Genomic DNA, 13,959 nt, shown 5'->3' on the forward strand with positions numbered 1-13,959 from the left:
CAGGGAGCAAAGCAGGAGCAGCCCCGTAAATCCCCTGAGCTGCTCAAGGACGCGACCTCGGGGCATCCTCGGGAAGCTGAGTCTGGAATCCGGCATCTTTGGACGCCCCGTCTTTGAATTATTTTGTTTTCAATTTTTTGAATTATTCTTTTTATTGCAGCAATAAAAATTGCCTTTCTTGTACCTTCTGCGTTTTATTTAATGGAATCCTGGAGTGGTTTGGGTTGGGAGGGACCTGAAATCCCATTGCACTCCACACCTTCCATGATCCCAGGTTGCCCCAACCTGGCCTGGGACACTTCCAGGGATGGGACAGCCATGGATTGACTGGGAATTCCATCCCAGCCCTTCCCCACCCTCCCGGTGAAGGATTCATTCCCAATATCCCACCTCTCCCTGCCCTCTGGCACTTTGAACCCATTCCACCTCATCCCACAGCTCCATCCCAAAAGGCATCCAAGAAGAACTCACGGTCCACGTTATCTCCATGTTGTTTTTTTGGGTCCCTGCCCCTTGAACTCCTGTTGGATTTATTTCAGGACCTGAAATTCACATTGAAAACCAAAACAACGAATTTTTCAGTGTCAAAAAACAACCGCCGAGGGGTTAAAACCCTGCAAGCCGAAAGTCCTTCCAAGGCAGAAGTTAATGGCCTGATTTTTCCAGAAGTTCCCATTCAGGTTAATGGGACACGAGACTCTCAGTCCTCTGGAAAACCAGGCCATTTATTTAGGAGGCTCTTTTTTGTCCCCTAAATGTCCTAAATCTTTGAAAGGAAACCATTGTGGAGGGAGCAGAGTCTGTCACTTTGAGCCTGAGACACGGCGGGCACTGTTGGGAGCCAACACTAGATGCCAGCAGAGCCTCCAAAAATCGCCCTGGAATGGGCAAAGGAAGAAATGCAGCAGAGCTGCTGAGATTCCCGTGAATTCCATGTGGAATTTTCCCAAATATTCTCTGACAAAGCGCTGGGCAGACAAACTCAAGTCTTGGTTGTGGATTGGAGCTGGTTTTGCTCTTTTGTCACGGAATTTGGGATAAAATCCTTAAAATCACCCAGTTCCACCTTTCCCTATCCCAGGGTGCTCCAAGCCCCATCAAACCTGGCCTTGGACACTTCCAGGGATCCAGGGGCAGCCATGTTTTTTCTGGATAATCTTTGCCAGGGCCTCGCCACCCCCACAGCATCAACCACCTTTAACAGCGGCCAATAATTAACAACATTTGCACTTGAGTCTGATTTTCCCACAGAATTCCGAGCTTCCTGTAGTCTGAAAGGACTGGAAGGATTCCTTTAAGGAAAAGAAGGAAAACCAGGTTTTTCTACGACAAATGAGTGACCTTTGCATAAACCTCTGCGTTTCGCTGCCCTGAAGGACACCACCCCCAGGCTGGAGAATTCCATACAAAAAATTCTCCCGCCGCCCTTGCCAACCTATTCCTGGGATCGAGGGAGGAGCCTCCATGGAGAGCGGTGGATTCCAAGGATGAAAAACCTGGGAAAAACTCACGTGCCCCGTTGGTCTGGTAGCGCTCGGAGGGCTCGCTGGGCACGCTGCTGCCCACGTCGTTAACGGCGATCACGCGGAACCGGTAATTCACGTACGGAGACAGGCTCAGCACGGCCGAGTTGACGCTCCCGGGATACCTGGAGTGGTCGTGCCACACTCCCGGCTGGAAGCGGTCCTCCTCAAACTGGACAACGTAGTCTGGGAAGGGCGGGAAGAGGCGGGCGAAGGGTTTGGATGGGAAGGGATTTTCCGTCACGGGGATTTTGGGGACGGGGGACAGACCTGTGATGGGGCTGTTGTTGTCATCGCCAGGGATCCACGTCAGCCGCACGCTCCTCTCGGCCAGATCCGTCAGCTCCAAGTCCCGGGGCTGGTCAGGTCGTGCTGTTGGAATGGGATAAATGGGAGGCTGGAATTGTCCCAGGAGCAAGTCCCAGTTCCCATCACCTCTCCCAGTCCCGCGGGCAGGACGTGCTCCAGGGCACAGTCCATGTCCTGCAGCTCTTTAGGGGACCAGAGTGATTTTTAAAATAAAAATGTGGTCATTTCTGACAGTGTCTTGCCTGGAAATCTTGCCTTTTCCAGGAAAAAATCCTGCCTTTCCCAGGAAAAATCCTGCCTTTCCCAGGAAAAATCCTGCCTTTCCCCAAAAAAATGGTGGGGAAAGCAGCAGGTGCTGTTTTAGGGGGATTTGTGACCTTACACAGAAAAATGCAAATGAACAGCAGAAAAAGGACACAAAACCTTAGTGGAAACATAAATTTTGGATAGAAATTCCCCATTTTTAAAAAATCTGATCACAAGGACCAGCTCATGCAATAACAGGAATAAATTCCAGGTAAAAATTAGGAGATTCCATGCGGGGTTTTTTTTTTTTTCCCCATCAGGATTTTCAAGCACAGGTGAAGTGATTCCTGCACTCCGGAACTGCCACCGTGGGACACAAAACGTGGTGAAACAGGAGCTTTCCACCCATCTGGATGGGTTTTCAAGGACAGTTTGGATGGGACTTGGAAAAACGAGCTCCTTTGAGGGCAGAACTTGGAGCTTCAGCTCCTTCAGGGACAACTTGGAAGCATCAACTCCTTCAAGGACAACCTGGGCAGGACTTGGAGCTCCAGCTCCTTCAACCTGGAAGCATCATCCCCCAGCTTCTCCAGCTGCCACCCATTTCTCTAGGAGTTACTGGTGAGGGAAAACCAAAACCAAGGTGGGAAATCAAAGGGAGGCGAGGAATTAGTGACGATTACCTTTGGGTAAATCTCTCAACCGGTTAGCGGGGATGGCTGCAAGGTAAGACAGTGCTTGTTAAACCGGGTTAGTTTAAGCTTGGGTGGCCAAAGGAGCACCTGGCAAACATAAAGTTCCAGATTTCAGTGGGATTTGATCCAGTTTGGGAAGCAGAGAGGGAATATCCTTCCCCCAGTACCCACACTCGTAGCTGACAGCAAAAGGGAAGTATCAGTTTGATGTGGGGTTAATGAGCCATTAGGGGAAAGGAAGGGAAATAAATCAACCCCAGGGGAATTATTTGGGATTTGGGGTTCCTGTTCAAGCAGTGGAGGGGCACTGGCAGGTTGTGGCGTTCCCGGGAATCTGAGGTGGCCAGGGGATGATAAATCCCTGTTTGCCAAGCAGAGCTTGCAGTGGCACAAATGGGGAATGGGGTGAAGTTTGTCCCTCCCTGTGCTGCAAAGGGGACACGCAGAGGGGACACACAGGGCCAGGAGGACCTGGCTCAGCCCCAGTCCCACTGCTCAGCACCCCAACACCCCACTAAATTCACCCCCAAATTTAGGACTTTTCTCATGGATCTTCAACATCCACCTGGGATATTTTGGGCTGTGTGCCACAATTCCTGTTTAACTTTTTACCCTCAAATCTCAGGGTTTTTTGCAGCCTTTCAGTGCCATCATCCGGGACGAGGCAGCGAATCCTGCGACAACGGAACCCCTGCTCTGCAGCACCTCCCTGAGCATCCAGGGGACAATCTTGGAGCCCACACCCCACTTCCAGCCTGACCTCAAGGTCAGAGTGTCCGGTTCAAAGCCAAGCACTCAGCTGTGGGGTCAGGGGGGCTTTACCCAGCACGGTGAGATAGGCCTTGGCAAAGTCCTTGTCCAGCTCCGTGCTGGCCACACACGTGTAATCGCCCTGGTCCTTCTCAGTCACGCCATAGATCGTCAGACCATCCTCTTCCTTCTTCATCCTTCAAGGAAACAACGTCCCAAAATTCTGCCCCAACATATTTAGGAAGCAGCGTTAAAGGCTGGATGTTCCCTGACAAAATCCAGCAGGAAACCCAACCAGAGCAGGAGAACATCTCTGGTCTGGAGGTTTTATCAGCTGAGGATGTGCTGGGCTATTCTGGGAAAGCTCACTTCCTAAGGAATCACGCGCCCTGGGGTGTATCTGGGGAATAATCACATTTTTAGGACAGCAGCCAACCCTGGGCTCATGCCCTGGGATCAGATATTGCCTCACAAGAAACAGGAGTCAGGTACAGAAAGGAAATTAAAGCTGTGCCAGCCGCAGCAGAGAAATATTAACTCTGGAGTGGCTCGTTATGAATTCCCAGGTTTTATCAGGATGTCCTGAAACATCCGGGAATAAAACCTGCAGCAAAGTCTGGATTTACTGATAAATCAGCTGGAATTGCTGGAGGGAGCCAATGAGATTAAAAGTGTCAAAAACATCAAATGTTGCTGAAGTGGGAACTCAGTATTTATCCCCGAGGACTCCTGGAATGTTCTGCTAAAAATCCAACAATTCTGGGAGAGAAATCGATGGAGGTTTTGGGCACAGACCTGTTCCCCAGGTACAGGGGGGCATCGTCCTTGAGCCAGGTGACCATGAGCCGCAGCGTGGGGTCGTGCTTGACGCGGCAGTGGAGCCGGGGCATGGTGCCCCTCTTGACCACCTGGTCCTCGGGGCCCCTCACGATCCTGGTGGGGTCTGTATGGGGTCACAAACAAAGGGACACGTTCCAAACTCCTCAGGACCCCTCAGGATCCCTCAGGGCATGAAATCAAGGGCTATCTCCCAAACTTCCCGTGTTCTCCCATGATGCTGGTGGGGTCTGCACAGGGTCAAGGTTTAAGTCCCAAACTCCTCGAGCTCCCTTACAATCCTTGGAAGGGTCAGCACGGGGCCACAAACAAAGGGTCACACCCCAGATTCCCTCACAACTTTGGTGGGGTCTGCACGGGGTCAAGGGTTATGTCCCAAACTCCTCAGGTCCCCTCATGATCCTGCTGGGGTCTGCAGGAGGTCACAAAGGGTCACGCCCCAAAACCGTGGGTCTTGGCTCAGGGACTCAATGGAGAGCAGGGAAGGACAAGCACAGCTGGGCTGTTTGTCCAGCTTTGAACAAATAAATTAATTTAACGAGTCATTAATTCGTGCCGAGCCTTTAAAAGAGCCCCATTTTTTGGAGTCAGCAGCCAGATTTGCTGAGTGGGGTAAAAACAATTCCAAAAATGCTTTATTGTCCTCAGCTAACCCAGAGGAACACTTGGGGTCAGTGCTGGCATTGCTGATGGCATCTCCCAGCCTGACACCCAACCCAAGCCCTTCCACCATCCCCAGCCTGGGCTTTTCCCAACATTAAAATGGAATCTCCACCATTTCAAGGCTCCCAGCCCTGACCTGCTGGAAGATCAGATCAGTCACAACCAAGCTCCCTTCACCTCAAGGATTATTCCTGATGCAACTTCCAGAAAATCCAAGATTTTAGCCTCAACTACTTCTGCCACAACTTCCAGAAGATCCAAGATTTTGGTGCCTCCGTGCCCCTACCTTTGACCTCCAGGCGGACCTGGGCCTCAGCCTTCCCCAGGATGTTGGTGGCCACGCAGGTGTAGATTCCCTGGTCCTCCTTCCGAGCCATGAACATCTCCAAGCTCCCGTTCTCGTGGGCTTTGTAGTTGCCTCCATCCAGCGTGTTCCCCTGGCCGTTCTTAAACCTCCCAACACCACAAAGTGCTGTTGGAAGGGCAGGAAAAGCAGGAAACCGCCCCCTTTCCCACCCCTCGGGATGGAATGGGATGGGATCCGGCTCTTACCAGCGCAGGGTGGGGATGGGGGACCCAAAGAAGGGACAATCCAGGCGCGTCCTGTTGTTCTGGATCACCCTGATCAGCTGGTTCCGGGGGCCCAGGATCCGGGGGGGCACATCTGCCAACCACCAAAATTCCAGCCATGGAGAAGGAGGAAAAATGGATTCTGCTGCTCTTTTTCAGCCTTTTCCCTGTTTTTTTTTGTTCACTTTTCCTACTGGCACTTTCAAAACCGAGTAGAGCTTCTCCACTACCTCTCACCTCACCTTCCCCCTCCTTCCAGCCCCGTTCTGCGACCGTATCCCTGGATTTGCCCAGCCTTTGCCTGGCTTGAATCCGTGGCAATGGATTCCTGCTACAAAGCCTGGGTGCCTTTGTGCATTCCCTCCAAGCAGCAAAGGGGAAAACTCATGGAAAACTCTGGCAGGGAAAAGGGCGCTTGGAAAAACCAGGGAGGGTGACTTTTACGTGGGAATATGGTAATGGGATAAAGGGAATGGTTTTAAACCAAAATAATGGAGTTTAGGTTGGATATTGAAAAGAAAAAATTCCTGGCTGGGAGGGTGGGGAGGGGCTGGGATGGAATTCCCAGAGAAGCTGTGTCTGCCCCTGGATTCCTGGAAGCGTCCAAGGCCAGGTAGGACAGGGCTTGCAGCACCCTGGGATGGTGTGGAAGGTTCCATGCCCTGCCCTTCCAAGGCGGTGGAATTTTAGATGAATCCCAGAACCAACTGGCTGGAAAAAGGTTGGAAAAGACCTTAAACATCAACTCCAACCTATGACCCAACACCACCTTGGCACTAAGAGCCACATCCACCCTTTTAAAGTGAGCTTTGAGCTGAGCATTTAAGGTCCTTTCCAACCTCGGATTCCATGGAAATTTGAGGTTTGGGCGCCGCCCTTCCCGCAGACTCACCCAGCACGCTGACGAAGGCGTTGGCCAGCAGGTAGCCGTGCTCGTTGGACGCGTTGCACTGGTACACGGCGCTGCTGCCGATCTGCGTGTCCCGGAACACGATGGTGTCCCCGGCCACCTCCCGGCTCGGGTTGGGGGGAGACGCTTCAAAACAAGGACAGCTCCTTCAATTCGATTCCAAATGAAAATCCACCCCGTAATATCATGGAGCGTCCTCCCAGCTCAGCCCAGCTCAAACCCGGTGATGGTGGGTGGGCTCCACAGGCACAACTGGGAGCCACTGGGTGAACTGGGCCCATCCCAGACAAGCTGAGGGTTCACGTGGCTGTTGGACCACACCAGCAGCTCTGGCTCATGCTCAGCCAGCAGATCCTTGACTGGGACTTGGGCTGGGATTTGGGCTGGGATTTTGGAGAAGGAGGCAATTCTGGCTCCCTCTCAGCCATGAGACCCTTGGCTGGGATTTTGGTGGGATCTTGGCTGACATTTGGAGGAGGAGACAACTGTGGCTCATGCTCAGCCATGAGACCCTTGGCTGGGATTTCGGCTGGGATTTCAGCTGGGATTTTGGAGGAGGAAGCCACTCTGGCTCTTGCTCGGCCAGGATATCCTTGGCTGGGATTTTGGGCTGGGATTTTGGCAGGGATTTTGGAGAAGGAGGCCAGTCTCGCCCTCATTCACCTTCAATAGGCTCTCCGTTCACCAGCCACTGGATGGACGGTTTGGGGTTGCCGTTGGCCCGGCACACGAGCCTGCCGTCCTCGCCGGGGGCCAGGATCAGGTTCTCCGGCTCATCCAGCCAGTAGGGAGCAGCTGGAAAACAGCCCCGCCCCGGTGACACAGGGACAGCAGCAGCACCCCCGAATTCCCCCCTCCAGCACTCCCCGGGGGAGGAAGGCGATGGAAAAACCAAGTGGGTTTCCCAGGATTCGGTGAGGGAGGAGAGACCCCTTTCCTCTCCCTGGCCACGCAAACCCACCACCATCTCTACCAGCGGGATCCCATCTGCCCTGCTTTTGGGGCTGTTTGGACGAGATTTAATTCAAAAAAGGGAAGATTTAGATGGGATATTGGCATGGAATCATTCCTTGGGAGGGTGGGGATGGAATTCCCAGAGAAGCTGTGGCTGCTTCAGCCCTGGAAGTGCCCAAGGCTGGGTTGGATGGGGCTTGAAGCAACATGGGATCATGGAGTGTGTCCCGGTACTGGGTGATCTCCGGAGTCCTTCCAACCCAACTCATTCCATGATTCCCTGAAGAACGCGGACCCATCCCCAGGGAAAGGCCCTGCTGTCCCTCCCAGCATTCCATGAACGTCCCCTCCCGGCTCCAGGCAGCCAGGACCCAAAGAGGGAAGGTAAAGGTGACGTACCCTTCACTCTCACCGAGATCGTGTGGCGGATGCTGCCCATCTTGTTGGAGGCCAGGCAGAAATATTCCCCGGAGTCCTCCTCGGACACGTTGGAGATGCGCAGGGCCTTGTTGAAGTTCTCCATCTTGGTTTTACCCACCGGGAGCTCCCCGCCTTTCTTGTACCACATGATGTCCGGCGCTGGTCTGAGGAGAGGGGGGCAGATCAGAGCTTTTCCAAAGGCAAGGGAATGACTCCCAGGTAAAGAGTTGTGATTCCTAAATAACAGTGAAATTCCCATCCTGGGAATGACCAAAACCCAGGGGGAAGGTCCGATCCAACTGGTGGGCCACCCTTATTCCCATCACCCTCCTTCCCACCACTGCCCCTCAACCACAGCCCTGAGCATTCCCAGCGGGTCAGGAACGGTGTTCTCCTCCCGATCCTCCTGGGAATGCAGGATCATGGAATTCTGGAACGGTTTGGGGTGGAAAACCCCTGACCATGGTCTGACCACAAGCCCAGGACACTTCTGGGGGGCACAGATGTCTTCCCCCACAGTGTGGCGAGGAGCTCCCTGGAAATTCCCAAATTTTAGGACAAACCAGTGGGGGAATTACCCTTGGACAAGGATCTGAAGACATCTGGAAACCTCAGCATTCCCGTTTGCTCATCGAGCAGGTTATGGGAGCATTGTTAACAACTAAAAAAGGGGGGAATGATCCCTTTTTCCCAATCCAGGGGGGATTCCTTGTGCTGATCCCGCTGGGAACCGCTGGGAATCACCCTCTCCGTGGTACGTACACTCCGGAGGCGATGCATTCCAGCAGGAGATCCACCCCTCGGAGCACCATCTGGCTGCTGGAAGTTCCGTAGGGATACATGAAGCTGGGAGTGGTTTCTGAGATCCCTCGGGCTGGAATCAGTGGGAGAGAAGGAAAAACAAAACAAAACCAAACCAAAACAAAAAAAACCAACAAAAAACAAAAACAAAAAACCAAAGAAAACAGAACACGGGTCTTTTAAAAGTCACCGGGAATTCATGAAAGGTGTCACCTCCCCAACCATCCCAGGATTCTGAACTCACCAGGGAATGTGCCTGGAAAGGGAAGGAGGGCTCCAAACGAATTTGGGGTTGATAAAAAGAACGGGAGAGAGAGGAAGTTCGGCAGGCAGGGGAGAGAAGGAGCAGCAGAGGGGACTGAGCCTTGGGGATGGTCCCCATTCCATCAGTTCCTGCTTTTCCTGCCCTCCCTGCCTCTGGAAAGGGGGCTGGAATCAGATGGAATCGGGAAATATTGATGGATGTAACATATAACGAAGGACAGCAGGAAAAATGGGCACGGAAAGGGTTTATTCAGAGCCGGAGGTGCTTTTCCACGGAATTCACTGGGATACAGAGCATTCCCAGGGCTCCAGCAGCACCAAGGAGGTTTTCCAGCTTTCCTGGAGGCCTGGAAGGACGGTTCCCCTTGGAAAGGGACAGCTCAGCCACCAAAATGACCCATTTAGGGCTGGACAGGGAAGTTTAACGGGAAAAAAACAAAGGGAAGACACGAGACAATTCCCTACGGATCCACACACAGTGAAGGCCTCTGTGCAGGGGGAAAAAATTAATTATTCATGGAAAAATTCCATTAAGGAGTGGAATGATTGACCTAGATCTGGATCAGTGAGGACAAAACAGGATGAGATGGGCGGGAAAGCAGCAGTAGCAGGGATGGAAGTTATGGGATTAGGAAAGGGATGGGATGGGAACAGGGACACAAAAAATCCTGGAGTGATCCATGGGGAGAGACCATCCCGGTGCCCCAAAATTTCCTTGGCTCAATGAGTTGGGAGGATTTGGGGAATTTTGGGAAAGCCAGAGCTGCGGCAGGGGAAGGAGGAGGGGAGTGAGGACGGGAGCTCTTCCTGGAATTCCCACCTAAGGGAAGGAGAACCCAACCCCAGGATTCATCCATGGAATGCTTGGAATGGGTTCCACGCCCGTACCCCACCGCTCCTACGGGCTCCGCGCGAGCTCCCAGTTAGTCAGTTATGGATTAATGGATTACCAGGGCAGGAAAATCCCAAATTTATCCCGAAAAGCCGACTTCTCTGCGTCTGCCTGCATCCCTGCTCCCGGTGAAACCAGCTCAACCCATCCCAGGGCAGAGCTCCCAAACCTCCACCACCACCGGGAGCTTCTCCCGCCAAATCAGAAAATGGGAATTAATTATTTTATCAGCCAAGATTGGCTTTGATGAGGATTTATTCCCACTTCGGATCCTGTGGGATAACTGGAAGCGCTAAGCGGAGCAAGCCGGATTTTACAAGCCTGTATTAATCATGGCAATTAAAAATCAGGGACATTAATTAGTACCCTCCTGGCTTTAATGAACCTAAGGACAGCACAGAAAAAACCCTGATTTTTGCCTCAGCACAGCACCATTAATAAATAATAATTAATAAATAATAAATAATAAATTAATAAATAATAAATATTTTGCTGTTTCTAACAGGCAGCAGCCAGAAATTCCCTCAGAGACAGAGGCTCTGAGCATGTGGAAGTTCCAGCTGGAAGTGTCAAGGTTTCCCTCATCCCTCTAGATGGATCCAAGCTGGAAAAACAAATCCTGGGGCTGATTATTCCGGCTTAAAAATTGACTCTGCTCCCAAGTTTTGCTGTGAACTGGGATCATCCCAGAGCTGCCAGCTGCCCCTTTCCCATCTAAAATTCCCCCATCAGCTCTCTTTTCCAGGGATGTGCTCATCCCAGCACATTCCAGCTGCTCAGCCCAGGCACAGCCTTAAACAGCCTCAGGTTTGCCAAAAAAAAAAAAAAAAGAGAGGAAAAGGGACAAAAAAAGGTTTTAATTCCATTAAAAGGGGAAAAAAAGTGGGAAATTCTGCTAATTAAATGTTCCATTTATCCTTTTGGATCATTGTTCCCTGATAATTGCCCACAGAATTCTGGGAATCATCGCTCCAAGCCCTGGGGACAAGGGTGGGTGACACTTCCTGTGGTTATCCCAGCCCTGCAGAGGAATTTGGGACAAGCGTCCCACAAATCTCCCGTGCTCCACGTCCCCACCAGCAGGTCCCACATTCCCAAACTCAGGAACATCCTGGGAATGGGATTCCCAGCCTTCCAGACCCCTTTTCCAGCTGCCTCTGGAGCTGAGCTGGGATGGTGGGGATCTGCAGCCTGAGGAGGAACAGCCAAGAGCCCCAAATCCCCCCAGCACCTCAAATCCTTGGGATTCACATCCCTCTCCACATCCCAAAGCTCCAGAATTCCCAGCCAGGTCATTCCAGGGAGGAACGCTGGAGCAGCCACAAGGAAAAGGACTGAGGGGAAGAATTGTTACCCCCACTCATCAATTATTGAGTTAATTAAGGCCTGGGTTGGAGTCCAGGTCTGCACAGGGGCGGAGAGGGAGATCGGACTCCTCTGGAGCCAGGAAATTTTCCAGGGAATGTTACAACATGAAGAGCAGGAAGCTTCTCCTGTGCACCCATGAAATGAGGGACAGAATGAGATTGTGCAGGTAAAATCCCATTTTCCTGATGGAGCAACGCTCAAGATCCCTTTTCCCTGAACAAAGATATCCAGTGGGGAATCCAGAAGCCCAGGAAAACCCTCCACTGGAATTTTCTTTGTCCCTGTCCCATCTCTTGTCCCCTCCCTTCCGGGTGGTTGATGCCGCTCCCACCGAAGCTGATTTTGCTGCTGATCCCTTTTCCCAGCCATTTTTCCAAGTATTCCCAGACTGTCCAGCCCATTCCAGCGTTTCCTCCCAGGCAGATTCCGCTGCTGAGCCTGTCCCAGCTCCTCAGCTCCCTCCAAGCCCTCCTGCTCCCGATGCCAGGACCCCGATTCCCTCGGCCGTGCCCTGGCCTGGCACAGCCTGCTCTTCTCCAGCTCTCCCAGCTGGCAACACCCTCCTTGTCCCCAAAAGTCCCCGTGGGATGGGAATTGTGCCCTGGGCTCTGCCAGGCCCTGAGGAAGCTCTGGCTCAGCAGGGATTTCACTCCAGGACACGGTGGGGACAGCAAGGGACATTCCCGGAGCTGACCCCGCACAAGCCCGGCCCCAAAAGCAGCAGGAAGGGCAGGAAGTGAATCCTGTCTGGGACAGCTCCAGATCTGGGAGCGGTTGGAATCCATGGTGGCTTTGGAGAGGTTTGGAATCCTTTGGGACATTCCCAGGATTCCCAAACCAGCCCCACCTCCCACTCCCTAAAATTCTTCACTGCTGCCCTTGTTATCCCAACACGTCCCTGACAATTCCAACCATTCCCAGCGCAGCCATCCTGGGGTTTTTGTGCCTGAAGCATCATTTAGGATTTTGGGATGAGCTTCTCCCAGAAGGGGCAGAATATGGAGGGAATTCCCTGCCCAGATTTAGGATTTTGGGATGGGATTCTCCCAACAGACGCAGAATCCGGAGGGAATTCCCTGCCCAGATTTAGGATTTTGGGATGGGATTCTCCCAACAGGTGCAGAATCCAAAGGGAATTCCCTGCCCAGATTTAGGATTTTGGGATGTTTGGGATTCTCCCAACAGGTGCAGAATCCAAAGGGAATTTCCTGTCCCAACAAAGGGCAGGAGCCTGTGGAAGCATCCAGCTCATGTCCAACCTCTCTGCACAGAAATCACCCAGATTTCAGAAAAACCCAAATATTCCTCTTTTTCTTCCCTCTTTTTATCCCTGCCTGAGTTCAGCTGGAAATCCCAGGGATGCTCCTGCTGGAAATGTTCTTCTGGAGACACAGAAAAATAGGGATGAGGATCTGGCGTTTGAATCCTGAGCTTTGCTCAGGACAGGACAGGAGGGACCAAACTCAGCTCAGCCACGTGGGGCAGACTCTACAAACCCCAAACCTCCCAAGCCGGGCTTAACTCGCCTAAACTCCGCTCAGCAGAAATGGGGAACTTTGTGGGGTCTTGTGGTCGCTTGGATGGATTTATGCCCATAAATTCTGGCAAAGTTGAGGCCACGATGGGGACACGGCGACAGCAAAAGGGACACGGGCAGGGAATGGGGTCAGTGGGGTTAGGCGGGACTGGGTTAAGCCGGGACTCCCAAAGCCAGCGTGGACTCACCGCGGTACATGGCGGGGGAATTTCCTAAAGACGTTTCGTTATGGGACTTCTCTGCAATTGAACAAAACACCGTGAGCAGCGCCGGGGAGGTGGGGACAGCGTGGGAAGGGGACACGGAATTCCCAAAACACAGCCAGGATGGGGGACACGGGGACATCCCAAAAACAGCCAGGATGGGGGACATGGGGACATCCCAAAAAATAGCCAGGATGGGGGACACGGGGACATCCCAAAAAGCAGCCAGGATGGGACAGAGTGAGGAACATGAGAATTCCCAAAAACCAAAAAGATGGGACGGGGTAGGAGACGCAGTGACATCCCATAAAACAGCCAGGACGGGGACATGGGGAATTCCCAAAAAATAGCAAGGATGGGACAGGGCGGGAAACAAGAGAATTCCCAGAAATCAGCAAGGACAGTGGAGGGCGGGGAAGACGAGAATTCCCAGAAATCAGCAAGGACAGGACAGGCGGGAAACAAGAGAATTCCCAGAAATCAGCAAGGACGGGACAGGCGGGAGCAGGGATCCACAAGCACTCGGAGCACGGCGCCTTCCAGGACAAACACAGGAGGAACGGCAGGAAAAGGGGCTGATTTCCCTCTCCAAGGGGTGGGAAGAGCTAAAAGTGTGGGAATTGTAGAGCAAATATTTCCTTGGAATGTTTTTCTCTCCAGAATCTTTGGGGAAAGCCAAAAATCAGAGCAATCTGGAAGGGACAATGGTTTTTTTCTCTCGTTTTTTGACGACAAAAATTCCGTGTTCCAGCTGCTTTTTCCCATGGGATGGACACAGCTGGACAATGAGGTAGGAAGGGAAGGAGATGAAATAATAATAATAATAATAATTATTTTATTATTATTATTAGGTTGTAAAAACACAACATTCTGTAACATAATAATAATAATAATAATAATAATAATAATTTTTTTAGAGCACAACCTGCTGTAAAATCCCTTTAACATGATCCATCCCTGCAACCTTCCCATTTTCCTCCCACATCCCCTTCCATGATTTCTCAGGAGCTGGGGAAG

General features: G+C 52.0%; 1 protein-coding gene across 16 annotated transcripts in view; it reads right to left on the bottom strand.

The window, feature by feature from the left end:
- Positions 1 to 13,959, bottom strand: part of NFASC (neurofascin) — a 73,265-nt gene that overhangs the window by 35,313 nt on the left and 23,993 nt on the right. For 9 of the 16 annotated variants that reach the window (XM_038162192.1, XM_038162190.1, XM_038162189.1 and 6 more), the window contains 13 exons: positions 12,928 to 12,978; positions 8,640 to 8,751; positions 7,857 to 8,041; positions 7,167 to 7,298; positions 6,486 to 6,629; positions 5,576 to 5,687; positions 5,310 to 5,476; positions 4,319 to 4,466; positions 3,596 to 3,720; positions 2,762 to 2,797; positions 1,794 to 1,895; positions 1,512 to 1,709; positions 472 to 542 (listed from right to left, as the gene is read on the bottom strand). In XM_038162192.1, the coding sequence (XP_038018120.1) occupies positions 472 to 542; positions 1,512 to 1,709; positions 1,794 to 1,895; positions 2,762 to 2,797; positions 3,596 to 3,720; positions 4,319 to 4,466; positions 5,310 to 5,476; positions 5,576 to 5,687; positions 6,486 to 6,629; positions 7,167 to 7,298; positions 7,857 to 8,041; positions 8,640 to 8,751; positions 12,928 to 12,978 (1,583 nt within the window). The remainder of the gene's footprint in view (positions 1 to 471; positions 543 to 1,511; positions 1,710 to 1,793; positions 1,896 to 2,761; positions 2,798 to 3,595; positions 3,721 to 4,318; positions 4,467 to 5,309; positions 5,477 to 5,575; positions 5,688 to 6,485; positions 6,630 to 7,166; positions 7,299 to 7,856; positions 8,042 to 8,639; positions 8,752 to 12,927; positions 12,979 to 13,959) is intronic. The other 7 variants (XM_038162198.1, XM_038162201.1, XM_038162200.1 and 4 more) reach the window with 2 other exon arrangements.

Source organism: Motacilla alba, chromosome 26 (assembly GCF_015832195.1).
Source record: "Motacilla alba alba isolate MOTALB_02 chromosome 26, Motacilla_alba_V1.0_pri, whole genome shotgun sequence".
Taxonomy (NCBI): Eukaryota; Metazoa; Chordata; class Aves; order Passeriformes; family Motacillidae; genus Motacilla; species Motacilla alba.